Here is a 14,919-nt window from a genome sequence, read left to right as displayed (position 1 = left end):
AAATCAAGGGCACTTGTAATATAGAGTCATCCAGAATTGGAACCCGGGGAACTTGAGAACTTCACATTGGACAGAACATTCCCGAACTCAATCTTCTCACTGAAAAGGGGTAGTGGGGGGTCCCTGTGCTGCTAGATTTCTGATACCATCCACACATCCGCTGCTCGGTGTTACCTTTGAGACTGCAAGGCAAGCACAGTAACCTGACTGCGCAGTTGAGGAAATGGCAGCTTTGAGAGGTCAAGTGACTGGCCCTGCCTAAGTCACAGGGCTTAGCGAGGTTGGGAGGGACGTTAATCCCAGATGCATTTCAGAAGCCTTCCCCTCTCACACACACATGGGATGTGTGGGTGGCTGGTGCGTGGCACACTACTTTACCCACTTCCTACCTGCTTTCATGCACAGGACACACCAGCTGTTCACAGCTACCCTGGGAGCTGAGCCAGGCAGGCTGAGCACAAGCTCCGACCCCTATTACTCAGGTGACGAATGTGAGGCCCAGAGAGATGATGTGACTAAGGATGCAGACCCAGCAGACCTCACAGCTAGGGCACTCTAGGAGTACACCTAATCCAATCCTATGCTGTGAGAGATGGGAACTCTCAGAGCCAGAGAGAGAAAAGGTAGGGCCAGGCCACTTGTGGAGGTCGTGGCAGAGCAGGGTCAGAGACCTCAGGCAAGTGGGTTCCCTATTCTGAGTTTGTTCTCTCGCATCTGCCATGAGGAACAGTAACTCCTGCAGAGTATCAGCAAGGATGGAAGGAGATAGTGCACCAAAGTGCTGGGCCCAGGGCCTGACAGTGATGCTGACCAAGAGGAGGAGAAGGAGCAGTATGGACACCTAGGAAATTGCCAAAACAGATGTCTCAGGTGGCTGAGAGGGCATTGGCAGGCCCCTTAAAACTGTAACAGGGGCCCAGCCAGCATGGCTCAGTGGTTGAGTATTGACCTATAAATCAGGAGGTCACAGTTCTATTCCAGTAGGGGTGCTTCATCCCAGTGGGAGGTCTTGCTGGAGGCAGCTGATCAATGATTCTCTCTCATCATTGATGTTTCTATCTCTCCCTCTCCCTTTCTTTCTGAAATCAATAAAAGCTATTTTTTTAAGTGTAGGAGGGATTCTAGGGATGAGAAGCCATGAAGGGTGGGTTCTGGCTTAATGAAAGGAGGTGGGGAGTGGTATGGACAGTCTGGGTGGATGGGCAGGTGGAGGTGTCAACCCAAGATACTCTGAACCCCTCAGAGAATGGCAGCAGACTTCAGTGGACAGAGCACACAATTGAACTCAGAGGGTTCTGGATTCCAGGCCCAGGGCTGCCACTCCCTGGCTGTGTGCCTTAGGACGAGTGTCTTCACTCTGAGAGCCTCGCTTTCCTCATCTGTGCAATGGGCCTGATCATCCCTTCCTCGGGACTATCTGGTAAATACAACCTAGGTCCATACACGAAATTATACATGGATATTGAGAGAACTTTATGCATCATGGTCAATAACTGGAAACAAGGGCCCATCAAAGAGTGAGAGGAGTCAGAGGGTGCAGGCCTGGGTCGGGGGAAAGCTGTGCAGGCTGCCCAGGTACCCACACACCTCATCACAGGGTCTGGTGTGCAGTAGGGTCTCAGGAACCCTTTTGGGAGATGCACTGTGGGCCTCTGTGGTCAGGGAGCCTGTGGAAGAACCGGGATTGGGGGTGGGGTGGGAAGTGGGGAGGGTTTGGAGGCCATCCTGACCATTCCAGGGGTCCTACAGTCTGGCTGCATTCCCCAGGGCCTGCCTGTCTCCCCTCTGCTCTCATCCTCGCTGGTCACCCTGCAGGCCAAGGGGAGGGAGACCATGCAGAAGGGCTGTGGACAGTGAGCATGCTGTCAACCTGCAGGCCTGGGGCTGGGACCCCACCCTCCAGCACCCTGTCTCTGATGGCTGCTTTCTCCTCCTTTCCAGATGAGCTGCCGTATCTCAAGTGCCCTCTGCACACAGTGCTCAAACTCACACCTGTGGCTTATGGTGAGACACACACCCCCACCTTTATCTGGGGAAAGGCACATAGAGGCCATGAGCATGCCTCTAGTACCTACCATTTGCCCAGTAGAGTCCTAGGGGAGGTTCCTTGGATGGGTAGTTGGATGTCCTGGTAGAGGTGGGCTTGGTGGTGGCAAGATGAGCACTGAGCATAGAACACCAAACTGTAGCGGGGTGACAGGGGTGGGGTGGGGGAGAGTAGTCTCCAAAGGGGACCAGAGGAACAATTAAGTGTATGTTGGGGCGAGATTGAAGAAAGGCCTCAAAGACTAGACTCTCTCTTGGGGCATTAGTTAGCTGTGAAATGTTCATGAGTAGGAAAGAGACAGACAAATCTTTCTTGACTGTGAACAGGACACATAGTGAACTGAGCCCCAGAGTAGAGTGCAACCCAGAGATGGAGCTAAGGGGGCTTCCTTAGGCATTGGGTCTCCTCTGCCAGCCCCAGCCCCATGATACCACCGTCTTCCTTCAGGCTCCCCAAAACTCCCTGTGACTGCCACACCTTGAAGGTTCCATTACCACTGTCCTCTAATTATAATACACTTTATCTGGGGCTGATGGTCTCAAGGCAGTGGCCCAGACCTCCTCCATCACTTCACCACCTGATAGAGCTGGGAGGATCGCAGAGCTCCATCATTATTATCTAGACTAGAGTGCTGTCCCACAGACAGGAGCCTGGAGATCATCTCTTTTCTTCTCGCCATTGGCAGCTGAGCAACTGAGCCTCAGAGACCACTGAGAGGATTAGGGGAAGAGCTGGGAGGATGTCTCTTTGGTGGCCTCTTAGGCTGCGTGTCTTCTCCACACAGAGCCGGTCTAAGTTCCCTCCCTACGGAAAAGTCACAACTACACACAGCATGGAGCTGGGGGTGGGTGGTGATGGCACGTTGAGGAATGACACCTCAGGGAAGACAGTCTCGCCTTGGGGGCTTATGGATGGATGGGTTTTTCTTTTTGAGGATGCAAAGTGGAGTCCATCTACCTGAATGTGGAGGCGGTAAACACACACCGAGAGAAGCCTGAGGTATGCGGGCACATGGTGAAAGCACCCTCCCCACCCAAAGGGCCACCCCAGTGCCACAGGCCTTGGGTGTTTTGCACCACCAGTTAGAATAACAGCACCTAGAAATGCTGGATCCTCTGCCCAGATGGGAGGCACCATGGAGATGCAGGGCTAGAGCAACCCCTCCCAGAAAGGCCTCAGACCAGACTCCTCCAGGCTCTCCTGAGAAAAGGGGCAGGATGCAGGCCTGGCTGAGGGAGGGGAGCCTGGTAGTGAGGACAGCCCACAGGGGATGGGCTGGGGCTCCATACTGCTGTCTCCTTCCTGTTAATCCTGGGCTTTCTTCTCTCAGAATGTGGACATCACCCGAGATCCTGAAGAAGCCCTGGACACTGTCCCTGCCCACTACTGAGCCCTCTCCAGGAAGTCAAACTACCTCTTTCCTGTCTTCCACCTTTAGAAGCTTCTATTCTTGCTCTTCTACACTGAGAAGACTTTGGATTTGGCCTCACTGGGAGATCCTGCTTCCAGTGAAGAAGCACTCGGCAGATCCAAAACAGGTGTCGATTTCTAACTACAACCAAGGAGCTGTCTAGCTCTGGATAAAACTTTTTTCTTAATTTTCATTCTCTGATCAATGAAAACTTCTCTTACTGCCTCTAAGAGGGGAGAGGTGGTCATTGTGAGGCTTCTCCCGCGGGGTCTTCTGAAGATCCTGACCCCGCAAAGTGGCTCTGATGATGTGGGGATGTGGAATGGGTGAGAGCTTCCTAGAGGAAAGACTTCTGGGAGGAGATAGGTCTCTGTGTCTGCCTATGGCCTTTGTTCTTTGGTGGGCAGTGTTCCTGGGCCATGGCATCCTCACCCCTATACTCAGAGAAGCTGAACTTGGACCACAGTGCTCCTGTCTTCTCCAATTCTTGCTGCCATTCTGAGTGTTATCCCTGTCCATGTCAATAGTCCAAAGAATACCCTAGTCTCCCAGTCCCCCTCAACTCCATGACCACCCACTCCATGGACATTGGCAACATGAAGACTTCTCCGCAGTGTGACTTCTTAAATACAAGCATCCGACTATCTGACCACAGACCCGTAGTCCTTACAACTTTCTGTGTCATGCATGGGATCCCTAGCAGCCTGCCTTCTGTACAGCAGACATACACATAGTATTTCTGGCCAGGAACCAGGAACCCAGTGCTGAAAAGACAAACTCATACAGTATTTTCTGGTACTCTAGCCCACCCCACCTTCTCAGGGATTGCCCACTTCAGTCAATTCATGACTATTCTTTTTCTGTCTCCTGTCCTTTTTTGTTGGCTTTTGCCCCAACGGTCTATGCAACACGGTCAGGTCTCTCTCCTATCCCAATAAAACTCTCCCTTCTTCCTGTGTCACCCTCTAATTACCCCCACTCCATTCTTACACAACCATCTCAAAATGAACGTAGAATTACTGTCCCTGTATAATTACCTTCTCCCTATGCATTCTGCTCCAGGCTTTCCCCTTCATATCTTTGCCATACTTTCCCCAGGTCTCTATCCCACTGAAGTAATCCTTTCCTTTTAGCCTAAAGCTGGACCCCACATTCCCCAAAGAGCTATGCCGATCGTTAGCTCTTCTATGAACTCAAAATGTCACGCACAACAATTAAGCATAATAAAGAAAGAAAACAACTGCAGTTCATTTTGCAAATTTAATATAACGCTGATACCCAAAGTACAACAACAGCACACAGAAAGCGAACAATGAAGCAGGATTGGCAACTGGATTTGTCATAGCATGTCAACCTCGGCTGATTGGTAGTATCTGCTTAGACTGCTGGGTGGACACAGATCCCAAGGATGTTCCTTGGCTCCATGGGAAGGAAGGACTGCTGTAGCTCATCAGCGGTGTCTGTAAATGTGGCTCATAAACCTGAAAACAAAACACCAAAAAGGAACATATTTTACCATCAATTATACTGTTTTCTCATACTTCCTCCACTGTCTTCATCTCCCCACCCTGCCCTCCCACCTCGGGGTTTCGTATAACATTCCCCAGCACTTATATGCATAGCCTTGGCTATGGAAATGTTGTAATTACCTGAAACCTCACTAGCCATAGGAGAAGCTACAGGCACCAAGGCTGGTGGCTCCACCACCAAAGGGAGCACCGTTGCTCGGTCCACCGCTGAAGCCAGCACCGGTGTTCAGTCCACCGCCGAAGCCAACGATAGAACTGGGTCCACCATTGAAGCCAATGCTGGTGCTGGGTTCGCCATTAAAGCCAATACTGGTGTTGGAACCACTGCCAAAGCCAATGATGGTACTCAGTCCTCCGTCGAAGCTGGTATTAGGCCCACCACCAAAGCCATCACTGATGTTGAGGCTACCACTAAAGCCAGCACTGGTGCCAAGTGTGCTGCCAAAACCAGCATTGGTGCCCAGTCCTCCACCAAAGCCATCGCTGGAGATCAGTCCGCCACCAAAGCCAGCACTGGTGCCTAGTCCACCATTGAAGTCAGTGCTGGTGCCCAGTCCACCATTGAAGCCAGTGCTGGTGCTCAGTCCGCCACCAAATCCACTGCCGGCACTTAACCCATCACCAAAGTTAAAACCCACACTGGTGCTAAGCCCGTTACCAAAACTGGCACTGGTAGCTCCACTGAAGCATGCGCTGGTGCTAGGAGGGCCACCAAAGCATAGATTGGTATTAGGCACATTACCAAAGAAGCTGGTGCTGGGACCTGCACCAAAGCCGATGTTGGTGCTAGGGGCACTTGCAAAGTCGGTAGTGGTGCTAAGTGCCCCAGTGAAGTCAGCACTAGTGCTGAACATACCACCAAAGCCAGAATTGGTGGAGGGTGCACCACCAAAGCCGGGGCTACCACCGACAGCACTGCTGAAACCAGCACTGGTGTTGAACGCACCGCCGAAGCCGACACTGGTGCTGATAGCACCACCAAAGCTGGCATTAGGATTGGGAGAGCCACTGAAGCAGATGCTGGTGCTCAGTGTGCTGCCAAAGTCAGCGATGGTGCTGGAAGAGCCACTGAATGAGACACTGGTGCTGAGGATGCTATCAAAGCCAGTGCTGGTGCTAGGAGAGCCACCAAAGTAGATACTAGTACTGAGTGTGCCACCAAAGCTGGCGCCAGAGCTGGGAGAGCCACCAAAACAGACACTAGTACTGAGTGTGCCACCAAAGCCAGTGCTGGTGCTAAGTGCACCACTAAAGACGGCACCGGTGCTAGGAGCATTGCCAAAGCTGGTACTGGTAATGAGAGCACCACTGAAGCCAGCAGTGGTGCTCAGTGTGCCTCCAAAGCCAGGGCTGGCCCCACCGTTGAAACTGGTAGTGGTGATGAGTGGGCCACCGAAACTAGAGCTGGCCCCACCACCGAAGCTGGCACTGGTATAAGGTGTGCCACCAAAGCTAACGCTGGCTGTGCTGCTGAAGCTGGCACTGGTGCTGGGTGTGCCACCAAAGCTAATGCCAGTTCTGCCACCAAAGCCACCACCACTGGGGCTGGGCGCACCACTGAAGCTAATGCTAGCACCATTGTGGAAGCTAGCTGCGGGGCCAGCTCCTCTGCCGAAGTCGATGTTGGTGCTGGCATCTGCATTTTCGTGGGCTCTGGCCTCAATTTCAAATGAAAATCTGCTCCAGGCCTGAGCATCATCGCCTAACTCTTCCCGTGTTAGGCAGTCGATATCCATGTCATCCCAATTCCAGGGCCCAGCCACAGCTTCCTCTCCAATTCCCATCTGGGCTCTTGCCTCAGCCCTGGCCTCAGCCTCAGCCACAGCCACAGCTGCGGCCTGAACTTCCATCTCCACTGCCTCCCGATACTGAGCAGCCCAGTCCTTGGGGTCTTTCTTCTGTACCTGAAATGGGAATAATAATCATTATAAAGAAAATAACCTGATAATTATGTATTAAGAGCATATTACGGGATTTGTAAACTAGTAGCAATGTTTTTCAAGACTATCATGGGTCAGTCTTGAGATCCAATTTCAGCTCTAATGACTTAGGTACTGTGTGATCTTGGATAAGTTACTTAACCTCATTGAGCCCAAGTGTCTTCATCTGATAAGAGAGTAAATGTGCCATAACTGCTGTGTCTCCCAAAAATTCATATGTTGATGCACCAACCCCCAATGTGACTGTATTTGGAGATCGGACCTTTATGGAGATCAAGTTAAATGAAGTCATAACGGTGCGGCTCTGGTCCAATAGGATTAGTGTCCCCATAAGAAGAGGCTCTCTCTTCACCATCTTAGGACACAGTAAGAAGGCATCCATCTGCTTTCCAGGAAAAGAGACCTCAGCAGAAATTAACACTATTATACCTTGATCTGGTACTTCTGGCCACCAGGACTATGAAAAAATAAATTTCTGTCATTTAAGCCATCCAATCTATGGTATTTTGTTATAGCATTCTGAGCATACTAATGCAAACTATGAAGAATGAATGAAACAATGTAAACTTTATGTTGAGCAGCATCTGGAACAAAATTAAATTCCATATGTTTATATGTGAACTGCAGGCTTCCCTGTACCTGCCCATCCCTGCCCATCCCTACACATAGTCTGCCCCAATCAGGAACAACCCATACCGTTAATATGCCAAGTCAGGGCGGGTCTCCTATTACCTTGCAGGCAAACTTGAGGACTTTCATCTTGCTAGTCTCATGGTAGGAGCGCAAGCCCCAGAAGAACTCATATTCAGGTGGTCTGCTGTTGGGGACCCTCTTGTACTCCAGGTACCTTGGAGAAATGAAATGAAACTTGCTTCTAAACAAACAAATCTGTTATCTAACCACTGGGAACTAGGTGGCAACTTCCTTCAAACACTAAACTCAGCTCCTGGAGAAGATTTCCAAGACCCCTCATCCCTCGACTCACTCCCAAACATCGTTCATGGTCTCCACTATTAAGCCATTTCCCATAGGCTCGGTGCCAAAGAGTCACTGGGTGCTGCAGGGGAGGCATGTGTAGGGCATGATGTCACAGAGAGGCCAATGAACCCTGCCACCTGTGAGGAGTAAGCCCCAGTTTCTGTTGGGTGTGTTGTAAACAGAGGAGCCATTCTTCAGACACTCTGCTCTGAGCACACCCCCTAACAAGAGCCTTGTGTTTGATCTGGCCCAGCCTTGGGATGTCCCATCCATGGGAATTGTGGACAAGCCTAAGATTTGGGGCACAGGATGCCAATACCTCTAAAGCTAGTCGCAGGGGTCTTCAAACTACGGCCCGCGGGCCACATGCGGCCCGCAGAGGAGTCTGATCCGGCCCGCCAGGTTTTTTGGGCAGTGAGCGCAGCCGAGGTGTTACAGTAGGAATTAGTAGTTCATATAGTCCGGCCCTCCAGCTCTCTGAGGGACCGTGATCTGGCCCCCACTTAAAAAAGTTTGAGGACCCCTGCTCTAAAGCTAGTGTAAGAAAGGGGCTTATAAAGCACTTCCTGAACCAGACCAACACGCCCCAAACACTTAGGGCCTGACAATGCCCCCAAAACACCACTTACTTCTGCTTCACAAACTCGTCTGTGATGAGTTTCCTCACTTCCCCAAAGAGCGAGTGCCTCACCCTGACAATGGGAAAAATAACCCATGAACAGAGATCAGAACTTCCCAGATGAGGACAGAGGCATTTCACAACATGGAAGACACCTCTCTAGCACATGTGGCCATCTTCGTGAAACCAGAAAAACAGTAAACACATACATGATCACTAGAAGTATGCAGCTGAGGCCAAATGGTTCTTTGCCAAGGATACCCTGAAGGACTATCTTATATCTCATCTTAGAACAAACAGAGGACATAGAGGAGAGAGGGAGTAAGGAGTTAAGGACTAGTTTCCCCAATCACCCAGATCAGAGACATGGACCATCTACCCAGCCCGATACCCCCACCCGCTCCACCAGACCACCAGGCTGATGCGATCCTGGGACCATCCTCTCTTGCCAAAGGACAACACGGACAGCAAGTGCCGAGAGAGCCCAATCATACCCCGGGCGCAGCCCCAACTTGCGCAGCACCTCCCAGATGACAGCTGCAAGGAGAGGCAAGAGGAGAGGGACAGAAAATGAACATGTGGAACTCTGACCACGTTCACCCATTCAGCTGCATGCTCAACCACTCACCCTCATTGGCCTTGTTGCCATTCATAAAAATGACACTCAGAATCACCATGAGAAGACCAAGTTTGGGTGTGTCCTTGGTCCTAGGGGAATAACAGGACAGAGAGAATGTTTATGACCCGCAGCCATCTGTAGAAAACACACCAGCCAGCTCACTAGGCTAGCCTCTCTGATTCCTCAGGTATGGGAGAGTTCTGCCCAGTCTATGCTTCCGGGTCCACGTGACCCTGGGCAAGACGCTTAGACCCCTGAGCCTCAGTCTCCTGTTCAGTGAAATGGGAAATCACATCCTCCCCTCCCCGGGCTGCTGAGAGGACAGGCGCTCAGTCAGTGTGAGGCCCTTCTTGCTCTCACAGGACCCTCAGCCACCAGAGAATTCACAGCCACCGATGCATCTGCCCTTCGAGCATCGTGATCCACCCACACCAGGAAGGCCTCCCTGGAGAACCACTCCACAAGACCAGTAGGAAGAGACAGGCAATGACAGGGCTGCGTTCCTGGAAGCTTCTGGACAAACAGACAACCTGACAGTAGGCATGCCCGCCCCAGGCTTCGACACCCTCAGTCCATCATAACCAGGCACAACTTCTGTGGGCAGGGTTCCAGCTACATGAGGGAGCTGGAACGGGCTTCAGGCCTGTTTTTCCTGGCTCTCTAAGGGCATGTGGGACAGAAGACAGGGATGGGGTAGTACCATGGACAAAAGCAGAAGCCTCCCTCCCCCCCAGCCCTTTCCCAGCTTACGTTCCTAGTATGCCTGCGGAGGATTCCTGAGTGCTGATGAGAATATACAAGCTACTTTGCTTATCAATTTCCTTCAGATTGACTCGAAACATCTGCCAAGTAAAAGAATAACCTGTGAGATAACAAAATTCAGGCTAGGCATCAATGAGCTTCCTGAGCATCCCACAACTCCCCTTGTACCTAGAGGCCAGTGTGTGTGTGTGTGTGTGTGTGTGTGTGTGTGTGTGTGTGTGTGTGTGTGTACTTAGCTATGAGGCCAGCATTGTGCAATTGTTATCAATATTTTATCAAATCACCCTTGTGATTAGTGGTAATCTAGGAAAACAGAGAATGAGGAATAGAAGGAAGAGGTGAGCATCCGGAATACATTCTACGACATGTCCAGCAGCAGACAGAAGTTAGGACTAAGTTGGTTCGCTTGAGTCCTAGATGTGCTTTTACCACTGACTTGTGTGATTCTTGGCAAGTCTATGCACTTCCCTAAGTCATTGTCTGCCCAACTGCACAGTGATGGGGCTGAGTTAGTCTCTGTAGTCCCCCCAAGAAGGGCCATGTACACCTTTGTTTGATTCAAGGCTTCACCACTGCACCCATCCCCCAGGGCTGCCCCTTCACCTTCTCCAGAGCGTAGCTTGCTCGTTCAATGATCTCTGGGAAATATTCACCATATTCTTGGATGACATCCTTCAGCATGTCTGCAGGAGGGGAGAGGTGGGAGCACCTGGGCTGAGCAGAGACCACAAAGCTGCAACCCTTTAGCAAGCCCTTTGGGGTCATTGCAGTCTGAGTCCTAAACTATGTTTAATGGGAGATGCCATTAACACAGTGTGAGGAGAGTAAGGGAGGACATATGAGGGAAATAACACCCAGGGTATGGGGGATAGGGGAGTGAGAAGAGAGCTAAGGGAGGAGGGTATGCATGACTCTACCTGAGCGCTTGATGGGGATCTTTGTCTGGTCCTTAACCAACAGGTATTTCACCAACTTATTTGCCTGGGAGAAGAGGAATACATAGGGAAATCTCAATGTGATTTAGAAAACTTGGAAGAATGCCAGAGAAGGGGGCAGGTGAAGAAAAGACTGGGCAGCATAGGATTCTTACCCTTTCTTGCAAAATGGCCACATCTCGGGGTGGCGGAGGCCTCTGGCCCCATGGATTCCACCTGTAATTACGGCCACCTCTCTCATGCCCAGTCAGATGCTTGAACTGCATCATCAGAAAGAAGGTCCAGAGTCACAAGGTGAAAGAGATGGCTCTGTCTCTTTATCCTACCTCTTCCTGAAAGTCCCTTAAACCCTTCCTGCAGGGGGTCCTGACCTTACTTTTGACCACCCCGAGTCCTAGACTTGTCTTTCCCTGTCTTCCAGGCAGGAGTTTCATTTCCCTTGCTAGGAGAGGAGCAACCCAGAGGCAGGGCCTGGGGTTCCTCTTTTGGCCACCACTAACTCTGCTAGCTGTACCCCTTACACAAGACTCTTCATCTTTCTAGGATTCAATGTTCTTATCTGTAAAACTGGGATATACGTCCCTAGCTGGTAAGAGTTACTTTCAAAACATGAAAACATAACCTGTATGAATGTACCCAGCACAAAGCCTGGTACATGGTAACTACATGTTGCATTATATCTAGGTTGAAGTTAAGTATATGGATGTCTTATTTTCCCACCAATCTGTGAACTTCCAGGGAGCAAGAACTATGTCATATTCTTCTCAGCATGTCTTACATCCTATCTGAACCCAGAGTCTGTCTCAAGGTAAAAAGGCTCAGTAAAATTTTATAGAATAAATGAACAAACTAAGAGGATAGGAATGGAAACCAAGTGCAAATTTAAGGATTGTGATGTCAGAGATCTCACCTTTCGGTTCCTCTTGCCCCGGGTCCTGGTTGTGGGCTCCAGACTCAACTGAGCCAGGTAGTCATCTGCCAGGGCCTGGACAGCAGCAGCAACCTGAGTCTCAAGGGTACTTAAGTTGGTCTGAGAGCTGGCCATCTCGGCCTGAGCTCCTTGATCAACAATTTGAATCTGGGTTTCAGCTACCCGGGCCTTAAGTGGAAGTCTTCCGAGCCCTGGACCCTCTCTAGACCCGGAGGGTGGCAGCTAGGGCTTGGTTTGTGACCATTTGAACAGCAGATGGGGCCTCAGAGATCTCATAGGTAAAACGTATGCCCTTATTGGCAGCCTTCTTGGCCTGATAGCTGCTGCTAAGGCCTCAATCTGCCTGATACCTCTCTCAGTGATATTTGGGACCCCTAGGACAGTGTCAGTATTTGTGCCTTTAATAGTTGCCCTCTTGTCTTAGGAGGCTTTCTTAGTTCGACTGGAAGCTGCTGTGGCCTGGGTATTGGTTGTCTCATTGGTGATTTGGCCTTGGGTGGTAGCTGTGTGGATGGTGTTTGAAGCCAGTGAGATCTCAGTGGAATTATGCATGGCCTTATCTTGGAAGCTTTCTTAGGCTTGATGGAGGCTACTAAGGCCTGGGAATTTTCTGACTCACTGGCAAGTGGAGCCAGGGTAGTCTGTGGGATGACTGATAGGTTGTGGGCCTTCAAGGGTGACTTGATCTGTATAGTGACACTCTCACTGCCAGTTGGAGATTGAGGGCCTTGGGCTGCCTTAGCAGTAACTCTCTTGGTCTCGTGGGCTTTCTTAGACTGAGTGGTGACTGAAGAAGCCTGAATATTAGCTGCCTCAGTGGTAGCTGAAGCCTCGCTGATCTGGGGGCTCATTGGCAGTTTTAAAGCCTGCAAAGGTATTGTATGTAGGCTTGTTGATGGTAATCACATTGGCAGATGGGACTGAGGGGGCAACAGGTATTGTGTCAGTAACAGCCTTATTGGGGGCCTTCTTGGTCTTGCTTTTCTTAGGTCGGTTGGCAACTGGTGGGTCCATAGCCAGGGGGTCCTTTGTTGCTGCCAAGAGGGGATGCATCAGCAAGACACTGTCCTCTTCAGTGGTCTCAACCTGTACATCTGGAGGGAAGTGAAGCCCCAAGCTCCCAGGGGTAGGCAGAGGGCCCTATACACTTAGGATTATGTTCTGCTGATTCGTCTGATCTCCCTACAGCCCACCCTTTCCATGAAGGTCTCCCGTTCCTCTGAGCAGTGATTGAAAGGGGGAGGGGGAGGGAAAAGGGAGAGAGCAAAAGAAAGAGTCAGGCCTTATATATATATATTTTTTTCTCCTCCTCCTCCACCACGCAGGGGTGGACTGAGACGGGCTAGTCAGAAAAGTATGCAACTACAGAGTGGTAGGGGGCTCAAAGCAGGAAGCAAACTCGAGATGGCACAGCTGGCCTGGCAAGAATGCAGAGGGGCCTCACCTGGACCGGGGGCATCCTATAACCGTGGTCATTTCTCCTATCCATTTTTCTGGGAGGTCATGCAACAGCTGAACCTGAGGGGAAGGGGTCTGAGTTAGGGGAGAATGGAATGAGAGGGAGGAGGAGATTCACCAGATTTTCTGAAGGAGGGGGGCAACCTCATCTAACCTTGGGCCCCCAACCTTCAGCTCCGAGGTTCTCATACCTAGAAACCCAGACCATCTGGTTTGTAAAGCCTACCTCCTTTTGCCTCTAACCATCCACCAGTCAGTTCTCCCTCCCACCCCTTTACCCTACACAAGTCTGCCGCAACTCGATTCTGCGTATGCGCAACACCCAGAGCCCCGCCCATCTCAGGACCTCAGAGCGCAAGCGGCTTTGATGGACCATAGTCTGACCACCTCCATCCCACACACTCCCCCCACCCCCCTTCAACATCTCCTCCCACTTCTAACTGCATCACATCTCAGTCCCTCTTTCCCTCAAAACCAGCGCCCTCCCTCTTCTCTGCAGTACCACTGTGCTCCGCCCCTTCCCTAACACCGCCCACGTCTTCTCTGCAGTACAGCCACTCAAAGCCCCCCTCGATTTGCCCCCTCCCTCCCTCCCCCCTCCGCTCTGCAGCAGTTCTCCGTACTTCCCCTTCCTTTAATGTGCCCCCTCCCTCCGCTCTGCAGTAAGTCCCTGCCCCTCTCCCAAGACCGCCCCCTCATATCCACGTCTACAAGTGATCAGTCCCATCCTTTCTGCAACATGGACACCTCACCCACAAATCCAACGGTATTCCGTTTTTGTATATTCCTTGTTCCTGAAACCTACCAAGTTCGGTCCCTTCCCTTTTCAAACCAAAATCTACGGGGTACTGGTCCCTCTTTTCTTCCCTCTGATCCGGGTTATTGTAGCCGTTCAAAAGGCATTCTGCTTCATCCTTTCTCTAAGTCCCGATCCCTTTTTCTGTGGCCCAAATCAGGTCCTGATACCTTTCTCCGGGCTTAAAGATTTCTGTCATCGCTTGTCTCTCTCCAGAACTGGGTTCTGCTCCATCCCTTCTACAGCCTGAACGATTTCTCTCTCTCTCCTTTCGGCAGTACCAAATGGGTCTGCATCCCGCCCTCCTATTGCCTTAAGAGAGTCCACATCTCTCCATTCTGTGCCCAAAGGAGCTTCTGCCCCCTCCTTTCTCCCTTGCGATCCGGATCCAGGCACCTCTAAACCCAACCACTTCAATGCCCGTTAGCTCCCAAACGCCTAGCACATTTTCTTCAAAACTTAGGGGCGTAAGGAGTCAGGCAGGTCAAAGCTGCAGACCAGAGGGCACCACAGTTTTCATTAAGCTGGGCACCTTAGCTCACCTTGTCCTGAATCCAGAAGACGTCTGCTCTCTCCAAGCCTCTCCTTAGGTCTGAGCCTGTCCACTCCCCCTCCCCTGCCGGAAGTGGTCCTGCCTCTTTCCGCCTCCAGAGGGGTCTCCTTCCCTGCCTGTCAACCTCCTCCCTCCTCCCTCATCCCTCCTCTCTCCTCTCTCCTCCCTCCTCCCTCCTCTCTCCTCCCTCCTCCCTCCTCCCTGCTTCCATCTTTCTATTCTCCTCAACATGGCCTCTTTTCTGATTACTACTCCTATGCATAAATCCATCTCTCCTATTATCCAGTTGATTTCTCCACACACAAACACCCCCCACAGTGTATCTCTGATCCTATTTGATG

The 14,919-nt window shown here is 51.1% G+C and overlaps 2 protein-coding genes across 7 annotated transcripts in view; one reads left to right on the top strand and one right to left on the bottom strand.

Moving 5' to 3' along the window:
* Positions 1–4,667, top strand: part of PFKFB1 (6-phosphofructo-2-kinase/fructose-2,6-biphosphatase 1) — a 45,759-nt gene extending 41,092 nt beyond the window's left edge. For 2 of the 4 annotated variants that reach the window (XR_014793787.1, XM_084871083.1), the window contains 3 exons: positions 1,942–2,004; positions 2,982–3,046; positions 3,378–3,514. Coding sequence is in view for 3 of the 4 variants with exons in the window: in XM_084871083.1 (XP_084727209.1) it covers positions 1,942–2,004; positions 2,982–3,046; positions 3,378–3,437 (188 nt within the window). In the remaining variant the exon portion in view is untranslated. Of the gene's footprint in view, positions 1–1,941; positions 2,005–2,981; positions 3,047–3,377 lie in introns of all 4 variants that reach the window. The other 2 variants (XM_084871082.1, XM_084871084.1) reach the window with 2 other exon arrangements.
* A 135-nt stretch (positions 4,668–4,802) lies between these two features.
* On the bottom strand, positions 4,803–14,619 carry LOC311615673 (uncharacterized protein). Of its 3 annotated transcripts, none has more exons than XM_084871057.1 (13): positions 14,568–14,619; positions 13,216–13,289; positions 11,751–11,843; positions 10,996–11,100; positions 10,823–10,886; positions 10,509–10,588; positions 9,894–9,985; positions 9,153–9,232; positions 9,019–9,061; positions 8,535–8,597; positions 7,660–7,774; positions 5,108–6,891; positions 4,803–4,939 (listed from the first exon to the last, which is right to left on the bottom strand). In XM_084871057.1, exons 2-12 carry the CDS (start codon positions 13,258–13,260, stop codon positions 5,119–5,121), a joined length of 2,553 nt encoding a protein of 850 aa, XP_084727183.1. In that variant the 5' UTR covers positions 13,261–13,289; positions 14,568–14,619; the 3' UTR covers positions 4,803–4,939; positions 5,108–5,118. The 3 variants fall into 3 exon arrangements, with proteins under 3 accessions (XP_084727183.1, XP_084727184.1, XP_084727182.1); XM_084871058.1 differs by having other exon boundaries at positions 11,751–11,825; XM_084871056.1 differs by lacking the exon at positions 14,568–14,619 and having other exon boundaries at positions 11,751–11,849; positions 13,216–13,280.
* Between the last annotated feature and the right edge of the window lie 300 nt (positions 14,620–14,919).

Source organism: Pipistrellus hanaki, assembly GCF_964339955.1.
Source record: "Pipistrellus hanaki genome assembly, chromosome: X".
NCBI lineage: Eukaryota > Metazoa > Chordata > Mammalia > Chiroptera > Vespertilionidae > Pipistrellus > Pipistrellus hanaki.
Note: the sequence above shows the minus strand (reverse complement) of the source record. Positions and strands in the feature narration are given on the sequence as shown.